The following is an 18,805-nucleotide window of genomic DNA, read 5'->3' as shown; positions in this document are numbered from 1 at the left end:
TTCCTTCAACAATAAAATCTGATTATCAAAAGCCCACAGTCGTCCATCTAGCACCCTCTTCTTATCATCTCCATTGAAAAATCGGAACACAAAAAGATTAGTCTCAATTATCCGGATTGCTACATTGTCATCAATCCGCCATAAATTCTTCAACACGCGCTTCATAGCATCAAAATTAAGCGGTTTACTAGTCAATAATTTTTCCACCAGAGATAAAGCAATCCTAGGGTCTGTAACCCCATCATTAGCATCATCACCAGAACATCCGAACACAACATTCTCCTCCTCAACCAGTTTCAGTTTCTCCCAATCCTTCACTAATTGATCATCCATAGTAACAGAAAAACGAAGTTGAAGCAACAATTTATTTAGATCGGGGCAAGGAGAGCGCAAGAAATCATTAATCGAAAGAAACGAACGAAGTACGAACTGCCAACCCTAGAAAAGACGCTCACTACACTCAAACCCTACGCGAGGGACTCAGGACAACAACATACCCCCATTTGAATCTTAAACCTTGATCACAAGCAACGACATACCTAATTATAAAAATACAACAAAATACACTACATCACAAAGGTTGGTGATTAATTCGGATAATATACCACATGTTACTTCAATATATACCCCTAAAAAAGGTTACACTTTCCACTTTATCCTCATCACATTAAACTAGTATTTACCTTGAAATTGGAAAACAAAACAACCAGATTCATCTCTTGGCATCTGTTGGTTAGGCACCAGCCCAAAAGGGAGCATACCATTTCAATTATCTTAGCAATTTTTACAACAAAATCCAAACTTTAGGAAACCAACCAAATTGAGACAAGAGGTGCATCCCATTTTTGGCTCCGGGTCTGGGCAGACCAGGCACCTCTCTCTCTTTCTCTCTCCTAAATTTCATCACTCTTCTTCTTGCTATGGCTGTTCTTCTTCCCTGACATATATTCTCTCTTCTTTCTTCTATATACACAAATTATAGAGTTTATAGTTACCCACCAACAAACCCCACTTTCTTTTCTTGGTCATCCTATCAACAGGTATTGTTTTTTTGTTGTTTTTTCTGATCTAATTTATTAATCAATCCATTTAGTTTCATTGTTTACAGTTTATGATTGTGTTTATGTTTGTGTTTGATTAATTGGGGTTATTGGGTTTTGGGTTTTTTCTTATGAATGGGAAATTTGATTGTTAATATTTGGAAATTTGGGTTTTTTATTATTTTATTTTTTATTTTTTATTTATATATTTATATTTATATTTTTTGGTTAGGGTTTCTGAAAATCAGTAGAGATTCTATTATTTGCCCATTTTTTCACCTTTTTGGAAAAATTTAGATGAGCCCCTTTGATGGAAATTAGGTAGAAATTGAGGTGATTTCTTGCTACCCATTGATTAACTATGTTCAATTTCATCTACTTGTTATTTATGTTTTGAGTACTGTACACGCACCTTTTTTTTATTGCTTAATTGATTGTTTTTGAGTTGGGATGTATCTTGTTAATAATTAGACTATGATTTACTGCAGGACATATATTCATGCATTTTCTACCTTGAAGTGATCGATAGAAATCATATCTTTTTGGTGTTTGGTGTTCAATCTTGTGAGTGGTGGGCTGTTTTTTGTATTAAGCCCGACCACATCATGCCCGTTCTGAAGAAAATATACAATGCTTGCAAGGATTCATTCACACCTACCGGTCCAATCTCTGAGGAGGCTCTTGAAAAAGTCCGTGCAATTTTAGGTTCGCGAATCACTTTTAAATCAATTTTAAGAAAATTTAAATGCCTTGTGATCAGTTAATATAGTTTACCCCCACCCCCATGTGCTCATTGGGTACTAATCATGGTTGGAGTTTTCCAAGGTAGATAACAATTTTGGCGTAGCAGCAACATTTTAATTTTTACTTGGGTATTGCTTTGAGGAGCAGATATTACTTTACGTCTGTCACTGAAACTGAATTTGTAATTTGTTGGCATCGTTAAAATTCGAGGGTAGCTAATACTGAATCAGAGTGTCAGTTGCTACATCTTTGTTTCCCTTCACCATTCTATTGAACTGCTGCAAAAAGATAATGGTTTTTTCCTAGTAGCTTGAGTTTAGCATCTGATAAACTTTTAAGCAAGTTACTTTGCACAACTGTCTACGTTAAGTGCTATCCTGTCATTTCCCACTATTTGAAAAGTCTTGATATTCTTGGAGATATTCATGTTGGTTATGCAAAATCTGTGCTACAGTTTTCAGTTCTGGGCATTGGAATCCTATAAAAAATACTTCTGCACTTTAGCTGCACGTCTTATTTCCTCCTTAATCTTGTATGTAGAACCTATGTCTGTTATATGATTTTACGGTAATACTGCCTACTTCAATTTGAATATTAGATTTGAACTGAGAAAGAATACATCATGTGCTTTACCTTGCTTGTATTAAATCTTTGTCAAGTAGATGACATTTTTATCTAGTGAATCATTTGGGCTAACGATACGAAAGGTGCTCTCAACCTTTGATTACACTCTCTTTTTGATACTTTGAGGTAGTGAAGCCCAAATTAGCTTCTCATACTCGTTCAATTATCAGCATTTTGGACATATGAGAATAACATATCTAATTTGTAATTATTTGTCTGGCATTCATTGAAGGCCCAAAAGAGTATTTTGAAGCTTGGGATCTATCTCTGTGGATTTGTTGCAAATTGCACCTCAATAATGATGATTGAGTTGTAGGGATTTTGAAATGGACAAACAGAATCGCAGCTGAAATGGAGTCAAGATATATGAAAAAGAAATGAACTAATGTATAAACCTTGTAAGGCTACTGAATAACAATGTCTGTTGAATTTGGAGTTTGGTTGGGCAAATGAACAGTTATTCATGTGAGAATTCATTCTGAATTATAATACATACACGATGGCTTATAGTAATCAAGCCACTTAAACCTGAAGTTTGGTTGCTTAGAGCTTGTTACACCTATAGGTCCATGGTTTGAGGCTTTGAGCACTGATATGTGCATAAGTTTCTAAGGAATTGATGACTATGAAAGGATTGCATAGTGTATGTCATATGGTGTTACTCAATATAAGTAACTTACCAAATGTATAGTCTTTTTGCCTAAATTAGCTGAATGGACTCCTATGAAATTAATTTCTAGAATAACTTAAAGAAATGTGAAAATTGAGATTAATATGAAAACTTTTTTAAGAGCTTTGTCCTTTATAGTGTTAACATGCATACTTACTAACTAATGTGAAACAAATAATTCTGTATTGGATGGAGAATAAAGATTTATCAATATATCTTCCTTCTTGGAGCTTCTGTCCTTATATACATGTCAGTATATGATTTCTAGGTTTGTAGGTAGACCGTGCTCTATTCAATTTTCTTCTCCTTTAGTTTCTTCAGTAAAAAAATATTGGCTACATTGCCCAGATATGGTTGCTACTATTGAGTGTCTCTCTAGATTTCACACTTTGCCATTTCATGAGAATTTTGCAAGATTTATTTCCATAAAGAATTGTTAGGTATCCATGCCCCTGCTGCAGTGTTTAGTACTTCCTTCGTTTCTTTTTACTTGCGACATACCATTTTGGCACATAATCTAAGAAATGTAATTGACTAGGTAAATGGACAAATTAATTAAATATTTTTTTTTACTGCCGATAAGAAGAAAGTATTAAGCTTTTACTGTTTACATTCTTTGGATTAATTCGTCCATTTACCTTTTCTAATCACTTTTACAAATAACATGGCAAGGTATGTTGGAAGTATAATAAATAGAAGTATTCAGTGCAAGCTTTTATTGAGGTGAATCAAAGTGTTACAAGTTAGAGAGGATTTTGGAAGAAAATGTCGCAACAAACTGTCTAATAGGTTGAATATAATTAGTGATAGCCCTGATAGATGTAATGTGTCTCTTTTTATCCCATGAAGTAAGCAATACTTTGAAAACACCAAAAAGAAATGGGTACACGGTTATTGTTGCTTCATCTACCAAATTCATGAGCTATGTCCCTATCAAGTTCAACTTAATATATACTACCTTTTGTTTTCTAAAGTTCAATTCACTATTGTCTTCATCCATTTTTCTTTTCTATTCACTTTTAGTTTATTCCCTTCAGGACAACCTACTATATATTTTCTTCATATTCTATCCTATCATGTGGGACACTACTATTTATAACAAGTCAATCTCGCTCATCCTGAAAGTAACAAGGGTGGTCCCCCTTTTAAGTTCTTGGTTTTCATTGCTATAGTAACTTTGTAGAACTTAGGAAAACAATGGTTTTCCCTTCGTCTCCTAATAAAAGTCCCATTTTCTGTTTGTAGACCATTTTTGGAAGGTGAAAGAAGAAATAAGATAGTGGGGTTTAGTTGATTAATAGGGCTTGGTTGATTAAGAGTGAATATAAAAAGTAAGATAGTAAGGTTTAATTGGTTTGTAATGAATGAAAATAAAGATGATATTAGGGTTTGATTGATTAAAAGTGAATAAAATAGGACTTTAATGAATTATGAGGGGATACCTCATAAAATCTTGTTCATTGCTCCTAAATCTTTTATAAAAAAATTCTACTTGCTCATGGGTAGACATCCTAAGCCTTGTGAGAGAAGTGCTCCTTTTAATCTTAATCATGCTGTTTGTTCTTTTCATCTACTACACTTCTGGAAATATACTCCATATATTAATGAATAGACTTGGTTAAGGGAGGTTGAGGAACTTGATCTCTTTCTTTCGTTATATTTTCTCCCCTCTATTTTTCTAGTGTTTGTCCTATCTCCATTTTAACTACAATGCACCTGTGCCAATGCACGGGATGTATCAATTTGCGAAGGAAAATAATCTTAAAAGTTTCTGAAAATATTTATTGCTTGATTGAAGATAAGTTCCCTCTTTTTTTCCTCGCTTAATTGATATGTTACCAAAAGTATATTAGATTTTGTTACTTATTATGTGATACGATGTGGCGAATGAGACGACACTTTGAGAGGGATTGGCTCTCCTCTCATTAACCCCCACATTGAAATAATAATATAGGTTGCTCCAACATGGTTTGGAAGTCCTTTCTTGGCCTGTTGTATGTTTATACGGAGTATCTATTTCTGATTTTAATAGTTCTTTGCAACATTTCCAAAAAAACAAAACCCAAAAAAAAAAAAAAAAAAAAAAAAAGAATTGTCTTGCATTGGCCTTTTTGCATTATTATTCATATCACAAGATTGTTCTTTTAATAAGAGCTTCATTTTTATGCATATGTAATTGTAATTTTCTCCTAAATATTTCAGAGGTGGTAATTGTTGTTGTACTTCATGGCAGTTTTTTTTTCCACAAGCTTTTGAACTTCTTAGGCCTTTGATACCACATGTTGTCTTTTGATGAGAAATACCAAGCAAATTGATGTATATAATATTTGTGTGGTAGAAAACAACATTGCTGACATTAAGCGGCATCAGCTAAAAAGTCCTATGATAAAAACCCACTAGACATATTAAGGCTGGGGACCTTGGGTCCTTCCTCTTACTTACTTTTGAGAACTTGTGTAATCAATCTGTAGAAAGAAAAGTTAACATTGAGAGACCCCATCAGACATACGCTAAAGGGCCTTGGCTGACTGAGTGAACATTTATTGATAATTTAACTAACTTGAAAAGATGTTTCTGAGTAGGATGTTTTGGTTATTGAAGATCCTTTATATGTAAGCCTTTTGCCTTCGTTGGATATACTTTGCATTTCTCAAGCTGCCTAAGTATATATCTTGTGTCTGCCACATGATCTCTGCTTTATTGGCTCCTCACGCTTTTGCACCCCAGCGTCATTAGGGACCGTCAAAAAGAGGTGGTGGTGGGGGTAGGATTCATATCTGTCTCCTCTGAATAACGTTCCCTAATTTTCAGGCCTGATTTCTATTTGCTTTCTGACTGCCCCTTTGATCAAGGGGAGAAGGAGAGGGGGGGGGGGGTGTTAACACTATTGAAAGCTGTTTATGATTAGTTTGATCTAGTAACCTGCAGTTATTGTCTTGTAGTATATTCATGCTTTGAAGCTTTATAATTGTCTTGCATACGTGTTTTTGGCTCAATATATCAATCCAAACTATATACTAAACTATTTACCTGTTCAAATTTTCATAAGTCAAATTCTTTTCCATTGCCAATATTAGTATTGAAGGATGCTGGCCAAATTCTGCTCATTACAGACTATTGTCTCTTTTATAATGAGTCTTTTCTCTTTTGGTTTATCACTGATGTAGAAGACTGTCACTCTTTAAGTTATAGGCATTCCATAAAATTCATATTAAATAGACATGACTGTTAGCAAAATATGCAGGTCTATCATGCAGTGCTAATATGCAAATCTGTGATGCTACTTGTCTTCTTTTAGCTGCTGGTTGAAGATGGAAGTAAAAACAGTAAAACTGTAAAAGGAATTTTGTTGAAAGAAATGGGTGGGGGGGGGGGGGTAATATCATTCATTTTAATTATTGATTTAGCTTTCATCTTATTTCATACACCTATCTAGAGTGTAGTGGGCTATATTTCATACCTATTTTAAATGCTGCCTGAGTTGTGGACTTGTACTCCCTTGAACAGTGGACTAGTGTTCTTAAAGGAATTAAATTCAGATTGTGTCTGCTCGAATGTTATACTGATCAGTCATTATATGGCAGTGCTAACTCGTATTGAATGCTCTTTCAGATGACTTAAAGCCTGCAAATGTGGGTCTTGAGCAGGATTCAGTAGCAGCGCAAAAATGGAAACCTATTTCTAATGGTAGCAATGGAAGAAAAGGTCGCAGTGGCAATCAGCAGCAGTATCCTCCTCCCATAAAGTATCTACACATACATGAATGTGAAAAATTCTCTGTAAGTATAGTGCCTCTTTAGCTTCTGTGAATATACTGGATTAACCTTGTGAAGTTTCAAGATTGTGGTAAATGATGCCTTAAGCAAGAATTTTGCCTCTTGCAGATAGGAATTTTCTGCATGCCACCCGCATCAATCATACCTCTGCACAACCATCCCGGAATGACTGTGTTAAGCAAGCTTGTATATGGCACCTTGCATGTAAAGTCATATGATTGGGTTGACATACCTGAGCTCCCTGAATCTTGCCGAGGTACATCATCTTGCTTGATGTAATTGCAGATTTCCTGATTCATTTTGTGTATCAATGTAGTAATACCTGTGAGTTAGATTGAGTATGAATGTTGATAGCATCAATACTCCCTCATGACTTGGAAAATGTCTCCCCTTGTGTGCTCCACTAATATATGGGAAGTTCTGTAAAATTATTTCAAGAAACCACCCTTTCTCATATCATATAATATTACCCCTCGATGTCAATTTTTACATAATATAATTGCCCCACAACAGCAACTTTTACATCATAATATTAACAAAATCTATTACTCACAGATGAGTTTCTTAAAACTATGTGCCCAAGTTAGTGTTGCAATTATTGTGAAGCAGGGGAGTATATTGATATGAATGGAATTGCTAAGAGAAGCTCCATATGTTAACTCTCCACTTAATCACAAATTGGGTGTAATTGTACCTGTTAGTTGCTGAGATTGATTTTCTTGATACTGTTACTGCTGATGATTCAAATCTAATGTAAATTCCTTGTAAAATTGGCCTCCTTTTTTTTTTTTTTTTTTTTTTTTTTTTTTTTTTTTTTTTTTTTTTTCGAGTAATAACACTTTTTAACAAATAAATAGGTACAGGCTAGAGACATTCAGTATGTCACACTACAAAAGCCTCTCAACTTCCCCCCCCCCCCCCCCTCCCCCCTAAAAACAGTCACACACACACCCCAAAAAACAAAGTTTCAAAATCCATTTCATGTATCAGCATTATCAAAATATGAATATTGAAGCAACAATAAACCCATATACGCATGTGAGCCTGCCAGTTTTGAACTAAGTTCCATCATTTTTGAGCTTTTTGAAGCTGATAAATTGCTACTAAGCTGTCGTTGAAGTTTGGGGAGATCGAAGAAGATGAAAAGCAGAGGATTGGAACTCTGCATTTTCTGTTTTCCTATTCCTTAATTTTGATGGGCTATTTTGAGTTATATCACCAAAACCACTGAATTGAAATCAACATCTGATTAGCGAATTACATTACATATTAGATTGAATCCAAAACATTTACTCCGTGTTTTATTATTATTGTTTGCTAAGAGGGGTTTTTTTTTTTTTGTTTTTTTGGTAAATTATATTATAATTTTTTTTTTTAAATAAGAAGTGCTACCTGTTTAGATAAAGGGTATTGAGTGATATGAGAGCTGAGCAATTGGGGAATTAAAATTTGAATCTTCTCATTTGCAATTTTACCCAACCATGAAGTGTGCAGCCGTTCAGGAAACATAGTGTGTCTCAGGGTATTGAGAGACGGTGAAAAACTTGCTGGGTCGATGTAGTTTGTTTCTTGATAAATTTTCTTCAGAAAAAATTCTGATCTTTTGTTGTCTACTTTCTTTACCTTTCCCTTGTTTTCTTGCTTCTTGAAACATTGCTCCATTCTGTGGGCCTGTTGATTTGGTTGTGTTCTGCTAGCAATTTTCATATGTATTGTTGAAATTCGAGAGAAAGTTGGTCTTCATATATTTAACTAAAATGCATGTATGAATGAAAGGTTCACTTTGAGCCCATTGCTATGGCAACATATATCTTCTTGGTTTTTTATGCTGTGACTTCATGTCTCTTAGAATTAAAAAGATCTCTGCATTATCATTCTGCCCTCTATTGGATATCGTATTGCTTCCTTGAGGCTTTAACTTCATATCGTTTGAAATTTACAGCTAGACCTGCCAAATTGGTTAGAGACTGTGAAATGAGAGCTCCTTGTAGTACAACCGTTTTGTATCCGACAAAAGGTGGCAACATCCATTGTTTTATGGCAATAACGCCCTGTGCCATCTTTGACATCCTTACCCCTCCATATTCTTCAGAGGATGGACGACACTGCTCTTATTTCCGGAGAGTTCCTAATAAAGGCTTGCCGGGTATTTGATCTTTTTATCATGCATGTCTTTAATACCAAATCTCGTTTTCCATCGCTTAATGCTGATGCCTTGTATCCACGACTTGTGCTAGATGATATTGGTCAACAACTAGAGGGTGTAAATCTCGACGGAATTGTTTGGTTAGAAGAGACTCCGCCTCCAGAAAACTTTGTGGTTTTGCGTGGGCAGTATAAAGGTCCTTTGGTGAAGAAGTCTTAGGGTTTTGTCGGGTCATATGTACAATATCATATTGAAGTATTGAACAGACGGGCACTGAACAATGGGGAGATAGCTGTTTCAGGTGGTTCAGGGATTTCTCACGCTGCTGAGTTGTAATAATTGCTTTGAGAAGCCGAGATGACAGTCTGAAATACTGGAGGGGTGTTAACTTGTACATATAGATTCACTTGGAACTAAGACAACTCATTTGTCACAGGTGATAGCTTGACAGTCTGCTTTGACTTGTTAAATCCACAGCTTACCTTGTTCATTATCTGTATCTGTCGGCATTATCTATCCTTATGAACTATTTAATTATCTTCTCTTCTGTTCCTATTATAGGGGCTTATATAGATTGCATTGAATTTCTATATATATATATTGGTGGAGATTACTGTTTAGTTTTTCATTTCTTCCCTTTTTTTTTTGAGATGAATGTTTCTAGATTTAGGAGACCTTGCATCAGAATCTTGGCTGTCCCAGTAGCTCCTGCTAGGGGAATGCATGGCCTGGCAGTAGAAGAATGTGTTTGCTGATGGAATAGATGTCTTGAAGGTTGGTTGCTGCTAATGGTATAGGTGCTACTGAGGCTAAAGAGTAATTTTTTAACTCCCGTGGTAATGACTGTTTTTCTGAGGTTGAGGTGGGGGAGCAGTGAAATCATTGCAAAGCTTTGTCAATAGAATGAAGGTTCAAGTTTCATGTAGGTATGGTAGCACATTTGAGATATCTATCCTCTTAAGGCGGTACCTTTTACGACAATGATGTGTCGACCCAGCAAGTTTTTCACCGTCTAGGTGAGGTATTACACTATTTGTACCTTATCAGAAGTGACCAAATGAGCATGTAAATTAGTGATGTTACCCTCTTTTATAAACTGATCTTCATTACTGTCACAATCTCATAAGCATTAAACCGTAACTCTGCTGCCATGCCTTAATCCCGTTGAGTCTCCTTTGTTGTTTATCAACTCATACTGACTATAAATGGCTTTGTTTAGGGGTGACGTTTGTGCTTGTCACTAGTCTCCAACCCATTCTGAGAATGTGTAGGAGTCAATCTAGGCTTCTATCTACAGAGCTGGGTTTAGAAAGCCTTTCGATATGGACATGGCTGAGTGCCTCTGTACTTTGATTAGGCTTCTCTTTGCTCGTCTCCTTGCTAAATTAGCAAGTTTTTCATAGCTGAGTATTCCTTCTGGGAGTCACTCCATTCATCTCTACACTTAAAAAATCTATTCTTCTTCCTTAAGGAGGTTCTCATACACAAATCTGATATATAATAATATTATAAAAATAAGTATATTTGACAATGGATGGACATTGTCACGAGTGTTGTTATGGATATTGTCATAAAACTATCATAAAAAATATATAAATAATAAACAGATAAATGAATGCACTAACTTTTTCCATTTTCAACTACCAGATTGTAGGAGACATGACTCAATAGTCACCAGTTCAAGGAGACTATTCCAACACTCCCTTGATTCCAAAGGGACACTCAAACACTTATGGTAGGGATACTTTTTTGATGCTTGTTCCTGCTCCAAAATCAAACACTTATGGTAGGGATACTTCTTTTTCTTTCTTAAACTTCAACAAATCCTAAATCATCTCATGATGAGCTTCTAGAGTAAGTCTAAAGAAGCTAATGTCCTTTTTATTAGGCTTTAAAAATTAGATGGATCAAATTCTTTAGAAAATAGAGTACAACTTTTTTTCTCATCTGAACTCATTTAAGTTATGCTCATGTTATCATGTAATATCAATTCCAAACTAGACCTTCCAAAACAGAATTTTGCTTTAAGAGAAGATGGACCTAATTGTAATCATGTATCTTTCTTTCGTAAAAAAAAAAAAAAGTAATTAATGTTTTGATGGCTTGTTAGTAATTATGCACCGAGGATCCAAAAGACCATCTTCAGCACGAAACATAGAATCACAATCACCTAGTCATCCTTGAGTACTGTAACATGAACAAGTACTTGAAGGTTCCTGAATTGAGATAAAAATCGTTTTATCTCAGGCCTCTTTTACAAAACCAGGGCTCATAATCTTCATCATCGGCCTTGGCACAAAATATGATTCGGATATAAGTAGGGTTAAAGATTCAAAGTGTAGCAAACCATGTTAACATGTAAATTATGATTTCTACTTGCCAGAAATAAGAAAATATAGGTACAAACTTCCAAAACAAATACAAGATAACCATATTATAAAAACCTTGCCAATTTATAAATTAAAATGTTGATTCTATTACAGCTTTTTTTCATAACCAAAGCTGCATTCTGAAAGCAGTCTGTACTAGTTATCTAAGGTTCACAACAAATCCACTTGTTGGAACTAGGTACATTTCTTGGAATGATGGTGACCCCAATCTCCTAGTCCTAAGGTTTAAGCAAAGAAAGAAAACTCCAGGGCGGCGAAACATGATAAATTAACCAGCCTCCAAAAAAAATGTGGAAACTGAAGATTGTTGAGGAAAAAACTTAAATCTTCAGTTATGGCAAAACAATCCATGTATAATCACGGTGAGTGTTTGTATATATATTTCAATAGTCTAGAGACCTTTACTTCCATCTTCGACCTTGCTGAGAAACTTGAGTTACCAATTCCTGCATGGAGTGAACTGAATGTTAGAAAATTCGAGGATAATGATGAGGAACTCCTAGTTGATGCCTAGGAGCTACAGCAGTCTAATCTATGGTCTTCTGCTCCGAAATTATTCTCTTATTTAGTCAGGAAAATCCCAAAACCTCTTCTAGGATGGGCTAATGAGTACGATTTATGAGAGTGTATTATCATTGCTTGCATTGCATAATAATATTTGGGGTTTAATTGAAATAGGATAACATTACCTCTGAGTAACGTCCATGATCTTGACGCAAATGAGAGCTTTTGACAATAGTTTCCCACTTGACACCAGAAGTGAGTGTTTTGGCATTCTGCTGCCTGGACAAGATCTTGGAGTTCAGACTTGAATAAGAAACTGAGTTCCTGGGTGAAGCCCTTGGTGTAACTGAAGGCAATTGCCGAGAAAGCCAAGATTCTGATGGTGATTTTGGCAACGGGGGATTGAGAGTAGACTGCATAGTGGTGTTGTCATCTGATGACACTAAAACAAGCTCCCTGCAGGTATTTGTGTTGCCTTTTTCTAATATTCTAGCAGGTTCTGAGGAATCAGCGGCGCCACAAACAAGAGGTCCACTCATGCCCCTAGCCTTCATGATTTCCATTCGTCCTCCATGTTCAGACGGAGTTTCTAATTTTACAGCCTGTTGAACCATTCCGTCTACCTGCCTTTTGGTCTTTGGCAAGTTCAAAATTGAATGGGAGACTTTGGTGATATTTACAGAATCTACATATAGTGTCTTTTCAACAGCTGGGCTTCTTGTGCCTGAACTCCTTATCTTCTTTCCTGGATCTTCAAATCTTTTCGAACTACCCTTTTGAGGAACCTTTGACCGATATTCAGCAAAGGAATCAACCTCTTTGGGGACTGCAAGAAAACCTACACCCTTTTGGTAGAGGGACTGAGGTGATTCATTCCGAAAGGGAGAGACAGCACTTCTCCTGGGACTTCGGTAAGGAGAGCCACTTCTAGTCTGCAGCTCCCCGGAGTAGAACATTGGCCTAGAAGAATGCTTTGGCTTTTGTAGCTCACAGCTTTTGTACACTTGACTGGTCTTGTGCTTTTGATTACTATGTGTATCTTGCTGAAAATAAATACCATCATATTCGTTAGTAAGTAGAAATTACAATCTAATTTAAACAACAGACTGTAATACTATGCAATTAATCACTTCTTAGAGCGAGTATTTTCTAACAGTTATAATCTCTAGGATAGGAGAGTAGCCAATTACCTTAGCCAGTTTTTGACTGGGAGATCTCCACGATTTATTCTTAACCAATTTGCCGAGTTTACTGGCAGAAGACAGAGCACTCTTTGATCTATCCTTCATGGTCGGTAGTGGATTAACAAGGCGCAAAGAGTTCTTTGAGCAAAACCAAGGAAGAAATCCACAAGCTTTGACTTTAACAGATAGAGCGCTCCTCCCATCATAGTTGTCTTCTTCATCTTCACTTTCTTCAGACCCAATATCTTGACCAGTGTAAGGCACAATGTTGCATATGTTTCGGTTAGGTGGAGGTGTCATAGCTCTAGGAACCAATGCTTTAACTTCCTTAGTTTGCTCCACAACTACAAGTTGTTTCCTAGAGGAATAATGAGATGGCTCGAGGGTCATTGCCTTAGCTGCAGGTAAGAACCGGTTCATCATAAACTCCCGAGCTCTTGGATCTGTTGGAAGATTCTCAGAACGTTTGGTCTCAGGGCGATCTGAAGCAGTCAAACCACTGACACTACAATTGACAGAAAACGACTCTAACTGAGACAAAGTTTCAATTGCATCAGAGAATGTAGCATCATCTTCTGACGAACTTTCATTCATTTCAGTCCCCTCTTTTGAACCATCCCATCTAACAATACCATCATTCGAGGAGTAAAATTTGGCACTCAATGTCTTAAGTTCCCCTGAGAGTTTATTATGGGGGTGATGGGTGTTAAGCTCACCCGAAAACTTATGGGGTCTTAGAACATTTAGCTCTCCTGATAGCTTGTTTCGAGGTCTAAGAACTGCCAACTCTCCTGATAGTTTATTGGGTGTTCTGTATCCATTCAATTCCCCTGATTTTTTACCAGGAGGAAATGGCATACTAGGAGGAACCTTAGGAGTCGTAGGCACCTCATCAGGGCTCTGTGTCTGAGACTCATTTCCGCCTTTTGCTTTCCCCGGTGCTTGCTCCCAAATGAATGGAACAGACCCTGGCTTCACCACCTCATCCAAGTTTACATCTGATGGCTGAGACGGAATTGAGCTCCGGTTCTTTGGCGGAGAATCCCTCTTGTCCTGCTCACCTGAACGGCGTATTGGAGATGAATACCGTCTTGCAGACATCAGAGGAACGCTAAAATTTAGCTGTTTTTTCTCCATTAGTTCGACTTTTTGCTAGAAAATCAATCAAGCTGTGAGAGAATTCTAAGCATAAGCTGGTTTAAATCTGTGATATCAAGAACATTAAGCTTATGAGAACTACTTCAACACCAAAAATTGAGACATAAATAAAGTAATAACAGTACTAAAACAACTAATGCACAATATTATATAATCATTCTATCATAGTATAAAATCAAGAATTACAGGTTATTAATTAGTAAAATATGTTACATTAACATTATCAAATAAATTAATAAAAGCAGCAAGTATCAAGTTGATTCTTGCCATTCAAACACAAATAAAAAAAACAAAAAAAAAAAAAAAAAAAAAAAAAAATTTCCAAATGATAAAGAAAAAGGAACAATGCACTCAAATTTCAACCAAGAAAATTGCCAAGATTTTGAAATATAAATTTGGGTCGTCTTAACTTGCTTTATGACTTAGTGTAAGTCCGACTCACCTAATACTTTTCGAAATCCAAGATACACTTTCTAGCCAAAGAATGAAAGAAAAACATACACATAACAATGAACTACAGCAAGAAGTTAAAGAACATAAACTGTAAACAAAAGTATGAAAAAAAGAACATACAAAAATTATTGGAGAAAGAAATGACCAAAGAACAAGTACAATAATACCACAATTTATACCTTCCTCATCTAAATTTCTTTTATCTTGCAAAAGAACAAAAGACCCATCAACTAAATTTAACCGAAATAAACTGAAAAACCCCAGAAAATTACGAAAGAAAAAACAAAAGAAAAAAAAAAAAAAAAAAGCATACCTGAGGTTAGAAAAATCTGGGAAGATGAAGAGACAGAAAATGTAATAATGTTGGTTTTGTGGGCAAGAATGATGGCGGGTGTTTGGGGGCAATTGAGTGGAAATGAAGAAAAAGGCATTTAAGTCCAAGTTGAATAGTGAGTAAAGGGTTAGTTAGATAGTGTTTGCATTTGCTTCTTTTGCTTTTTTCTGCTTCACTTATAGTATTCCATTACTCTATGCCTCTAATTGTAATGGCATTATTTGCTTTTTCATAATCTCTAAAACGCATTAATATACACTACGTACTATAATTGGTTATGAATATCCTTAAAACACGTTAATATATACTATATTTGGTTATAAACATCTTTAATTATGTATGAAAATATTACTTAAACTAAAAATATATGATGTTTTTATCGATGTATTTTAATATGAATCTAAATATACTTAATGTTCTTTTTGTTACTTATTTGTAGAGATTTTGTGTTTAAAGATGTAAAATGTGACCCTAAAAAAGGAAACTTAATTTTTTTTTGTACCTGCGTACAATAATATTTATTACAACATCTATTTTAGAGTAATTTAAACTGTTTTAAGTTAACAGGAAATGTCCATAGATAATTTTTTTATAAACGGTAACATACATTAGAAGTGATTTACGATTTTGCAACATATCATTAGAATAACTTTTGATTATTTAAGGGTTATTTTACATCCAATTAACAATATTTATTATAGACTGCGTACCTAACAATCTAACAAATTGAGAGAGGAAAAATGAGAAAAATCGTTGATTGAGATTTAGTCCTAACTTTTTTCCTTAACTTAAGGCGTATCACGGGACCTACGTTGAATTGGAAAAAATTAAAAATAAAATTCAAAAAGACAAGGAGGGAATAAAGGAGAGGAAAAAAAAAATGTGGAGTAGAGTGGAGGTGGCAGTTTGAAGAGTACTCGAGCCAATAACTAATGAATTGGACTTTAGTGAATTGTGTAAATTTGTGGGACGTAAAAACGACAGCACCGTTGATTTTATAACGACCACCACCTTCACTCCATCATCATCATCATGGACTAACATGCAAGTATCTAACTTTTTGGGATCGTGGGATTATTTTGGTGGGACATTCACTATCTGGACTTTTCTTTCTTTTATTTATTTATTTTTTATCCGAACTTATCTGAATTTAATCTAGGTTATGTTCTCTATATTAAAAAGTTGTTTAATAATAATAATTTCAATTTTATAAGATAATACGTTGTAAGATCTAGTAAAAATAATTCCAGTTTAATTATAAATTTTTTAATCAGTAATTTTAAAGGGAAAATATAATAGAAAATTAGTAAAAATTATTTCAATTAAAAAAAAAAATTTAATTCAGCAAAAATAACCTTACTTCAGTAAAATTAATTTTAATTCAGCAAAAATATTTTTACTTCAGTAAAATCAATTTTAATTCAGCAAAAATAAAGTAAAAAGAATAAGGTTTTACTCTCTCTATTTTTTTAAGTGTTGTAATGAGACTTTTTGCATTTTTCACCTGACAATCGAACATACTTTGACCAATTTTTATTATTTATTTTTTTATTTTATATATATATATATATATATATATATATATATATATATATATATATAAGGAAAAATATAATTCAGTTTTACGATTTACTTGTTGGAACTGCCCCAATGAATATGCTATTAATATTCAATTGTTACTCTCTCCATTTTTTTTAAGTGCCCCATAGACCATAGAGACATGTCATGCATGCCGATGCAAAACTTTGAACAATAATATATTTAATTATCATCAATTACATTATACTAAAGGTGAAACTTAGAGGGACACTTGGCAACATAATATAAAAAGTTTTCCTTCCAATAGTTCTTACTATAAAAACTATTACTTTTACATAAAAATAAGGTTTGTATCTAAATTATAACTTTTACTTTATACAAAATCTAAAATAAACTTCTTTAAATATCACATTGCCCATTATAACTATTATAAGTTCAATTATTTTCTTTCACATATATTTCATACTTTCTAATACCGAGTCTATTCATCATATTTTTAGATCAATTTTTTTTTTCGTAAAATTTATTGTCATTATAATTACTTAACAACCGTGCATTACACGGGGTGTAATCTAGTTAACTATAAATTATAACAATTGAATATTAATAATCTACTCACTGAGACGATTCCATCAAGTACCCATAAGAATATATTTTTTCTTATGTATAATTCACAAGCATTGGTCAAAGTATGTTTAATGAATAGTGCCAAAACCCCAAATGGGGCACTTAAAAAAAACAAAAGGAGTATAATTTATATATATCGATAATTAAAGTTATTACTGGTTAAAATTTTGCATTGGCATACATGTTCAGTTAAATATTATTGAGCACGTAAATAAAACGGAGGGAGTAGATTTAATTAGATTATATAAATCAATCATGAGTTTCAACCATCAAATTAACCTTTTTGGTTCACTCGGTCTTCTAATTTTCACCTTATATTTAAACTTGATTGACTTGATCAACCTTAATCAAATGATTAGTTCTGAAACTAAATTTCTTTAATTTTTTTTTACTTTGTGTTTTGGATTCATGTCACATAGTTATTTCTTTTATCCATGAAACTCCTCTCTTTTCTTATAAATTCCAACTTGTTATTCGAAAATACATCAAATGTCTAATTGGTTGGATTTCTGCATAAAATCTATAACTTTAAATAAAAAAATATATACTTGTAGATCAAATTTAGTCCCACTTTAATTTTTCCTTAATCCTTATTATGTATAAGCTAAACATAAAGTATAAAAATGAATGAAGTAGAAGTAATAGCTGCCCCCCTTAACCCGAAGGTGATAAATGCCCCATAATTTACGCATGCATTTGATCCAATCAACGAATACTAAAATACAAACCTTCAATCAATCGGAATAACAAGTATGATTGACATCATGTGCATGGATAACACTAGATAACAACTCGCATTCTAACATGTCATCTATCAATTAATATACTAATTACTAATTACAGTATTATTTATCCTCCAAATAGCTAGAAACAAAAGTTGAAATTTAGACATGCTACATTGTTAAGTGCTAGCACAACAATGCTGCTGAAATACGATGAACAAGCCTGGGTTTGAAACTATCTAGTTATTTGTTCGAGTGATACTACGAGTCATTACTTGTAATAAATTAATAAATTATGTTACTACAATTGTTCAGATCATAAAATTGTTTACTTTTATGGTAAATGAAATTGGTAGGTCTCAAGAAATGAGGTATCATTTAGAAAATGTACAACAATGCTCAATTAGAGAGACTGCAATTGTACCTTAGGGTCGGGGGGTCCAAAAAATTGCCTTTCAATAAAACTTTTCAATAGCTACTCGTAGTACATTTTGGTCATTGATCTTGCAGAGGCACTTGTATGAAATTTAAATATCTGAAGAATGGAAAATGACATTAGAGGGAATTAAATATAGGGAGAGTCAACATTAGATAAAGACATTAGAGGGAATTAAAGAGGGAGAGTAAAGATTGGATAAAGGCTTATTGATTGAATAGATTGAATATAACTGTAGCTAATTCAAAAGAAATGAACACATGAGATTAAAGGGGTCATTGTATATGTATATTTAACTAGCCTATAGGTATATAAATTTTTTTTTTTAATTTTTTTTTATTTTTTTATTTTTTTATAATATGGTATTATTATTATTTTATATTTTTTTTGGTGTTTAGAGAGCCACAAGGGCGAGTGATGAGAATCGATCCCAGGATCACCTGGAACCGGGAGGGAAG

At 34.1% G+C, this 18,805-nt stretch overlaps 2 protein-coding genes across 3 annotated transcripts; one reads left to right on the top strand and one right to left on the bottom strand.

The window, feature by feature from the left end:
• The first annotated feature begins 823 nt into the window (after positions 1-823).
• On the top strand, positions 824-9,590 carry LOC110730604 (plant cysteine oxidase 5-like). Its single transcript, XM_021910428.1, has 6 exons — positions 824-1,040; positions 1,529-1,745; positions 6,691-6,857; positions 6,963-7,110; positions 8,797-9,000; positions 9,092-9,590. Exons 2-6 carry the CDS (start codon positions 1,646-1,648, stop codon positions 9,217-9,219), a joined length of 747 nt encoding a protein of 248 aa, XP_021766120.1. The 5' UTR covers positions 824-1,040; positions 1,529-1,645; the 3' UTR covers positions 9,220-9,590.
• Positions 9,591-11,434: 1,844 nt separating this feature from the next.
• On the bottom strand, positions 11,435-15,230 carry LOC110730603. Of its 2 annotated transcripts, none has more exons than XM_021910426.1 (4): positions 15,003-15,230; positions 13,085-14,282; positions 12,080-12,937; positions 11,435-11,836 (listed from the first exon to the last, which is right to left on the bottom strand). In XM_021910426.1, exons 2-4 carry the CDS (start codon positions 14,213-14,215, stop codon positions 11,792-11,794), a joined length of 2,034 nt encoding a protein of 677 aa, XP_021766118.1. In that variant the 5' UTR covers positions 14,216-14,282; positions 15,003-15,230; the 3' UTR covers positions 11,435-11,791. The 2 variants fall into 2 exon arrangements, with proteins under 2 accessions (XP_021766118.1, XP_021766119.1); XM_021910427.1 differs by lacking the exon at positions 15,003-15,230 and adding an exon at positions 14,869-14,974.
• Positions 15,231-18,805: the final 3,575 nt, after the last annotated feature.

Source organism: Chenopodium quinoa, unplaced genomic scaffold (genome assembly GCF_001683475.1).
Source record: "Chenopodium quinoa cultivar QQ74 unplaced genomic scaffold, ASM168347v1, whole genome shotgun sequence".
In the NCBI taxonomy this organism is placed as follows: domain Eukaryota; kingdom Viridiplantae; phylum Streptophyta; class Magnoliopsida; order Caryophyllales; family Amaranthaceae; genus Chenopodium; species Chenopodium quinoa.
Note: the sequence above shows the minus strand (reverse complement) of the source record. Positions and strands in the feature narration are given on the sequence as shown.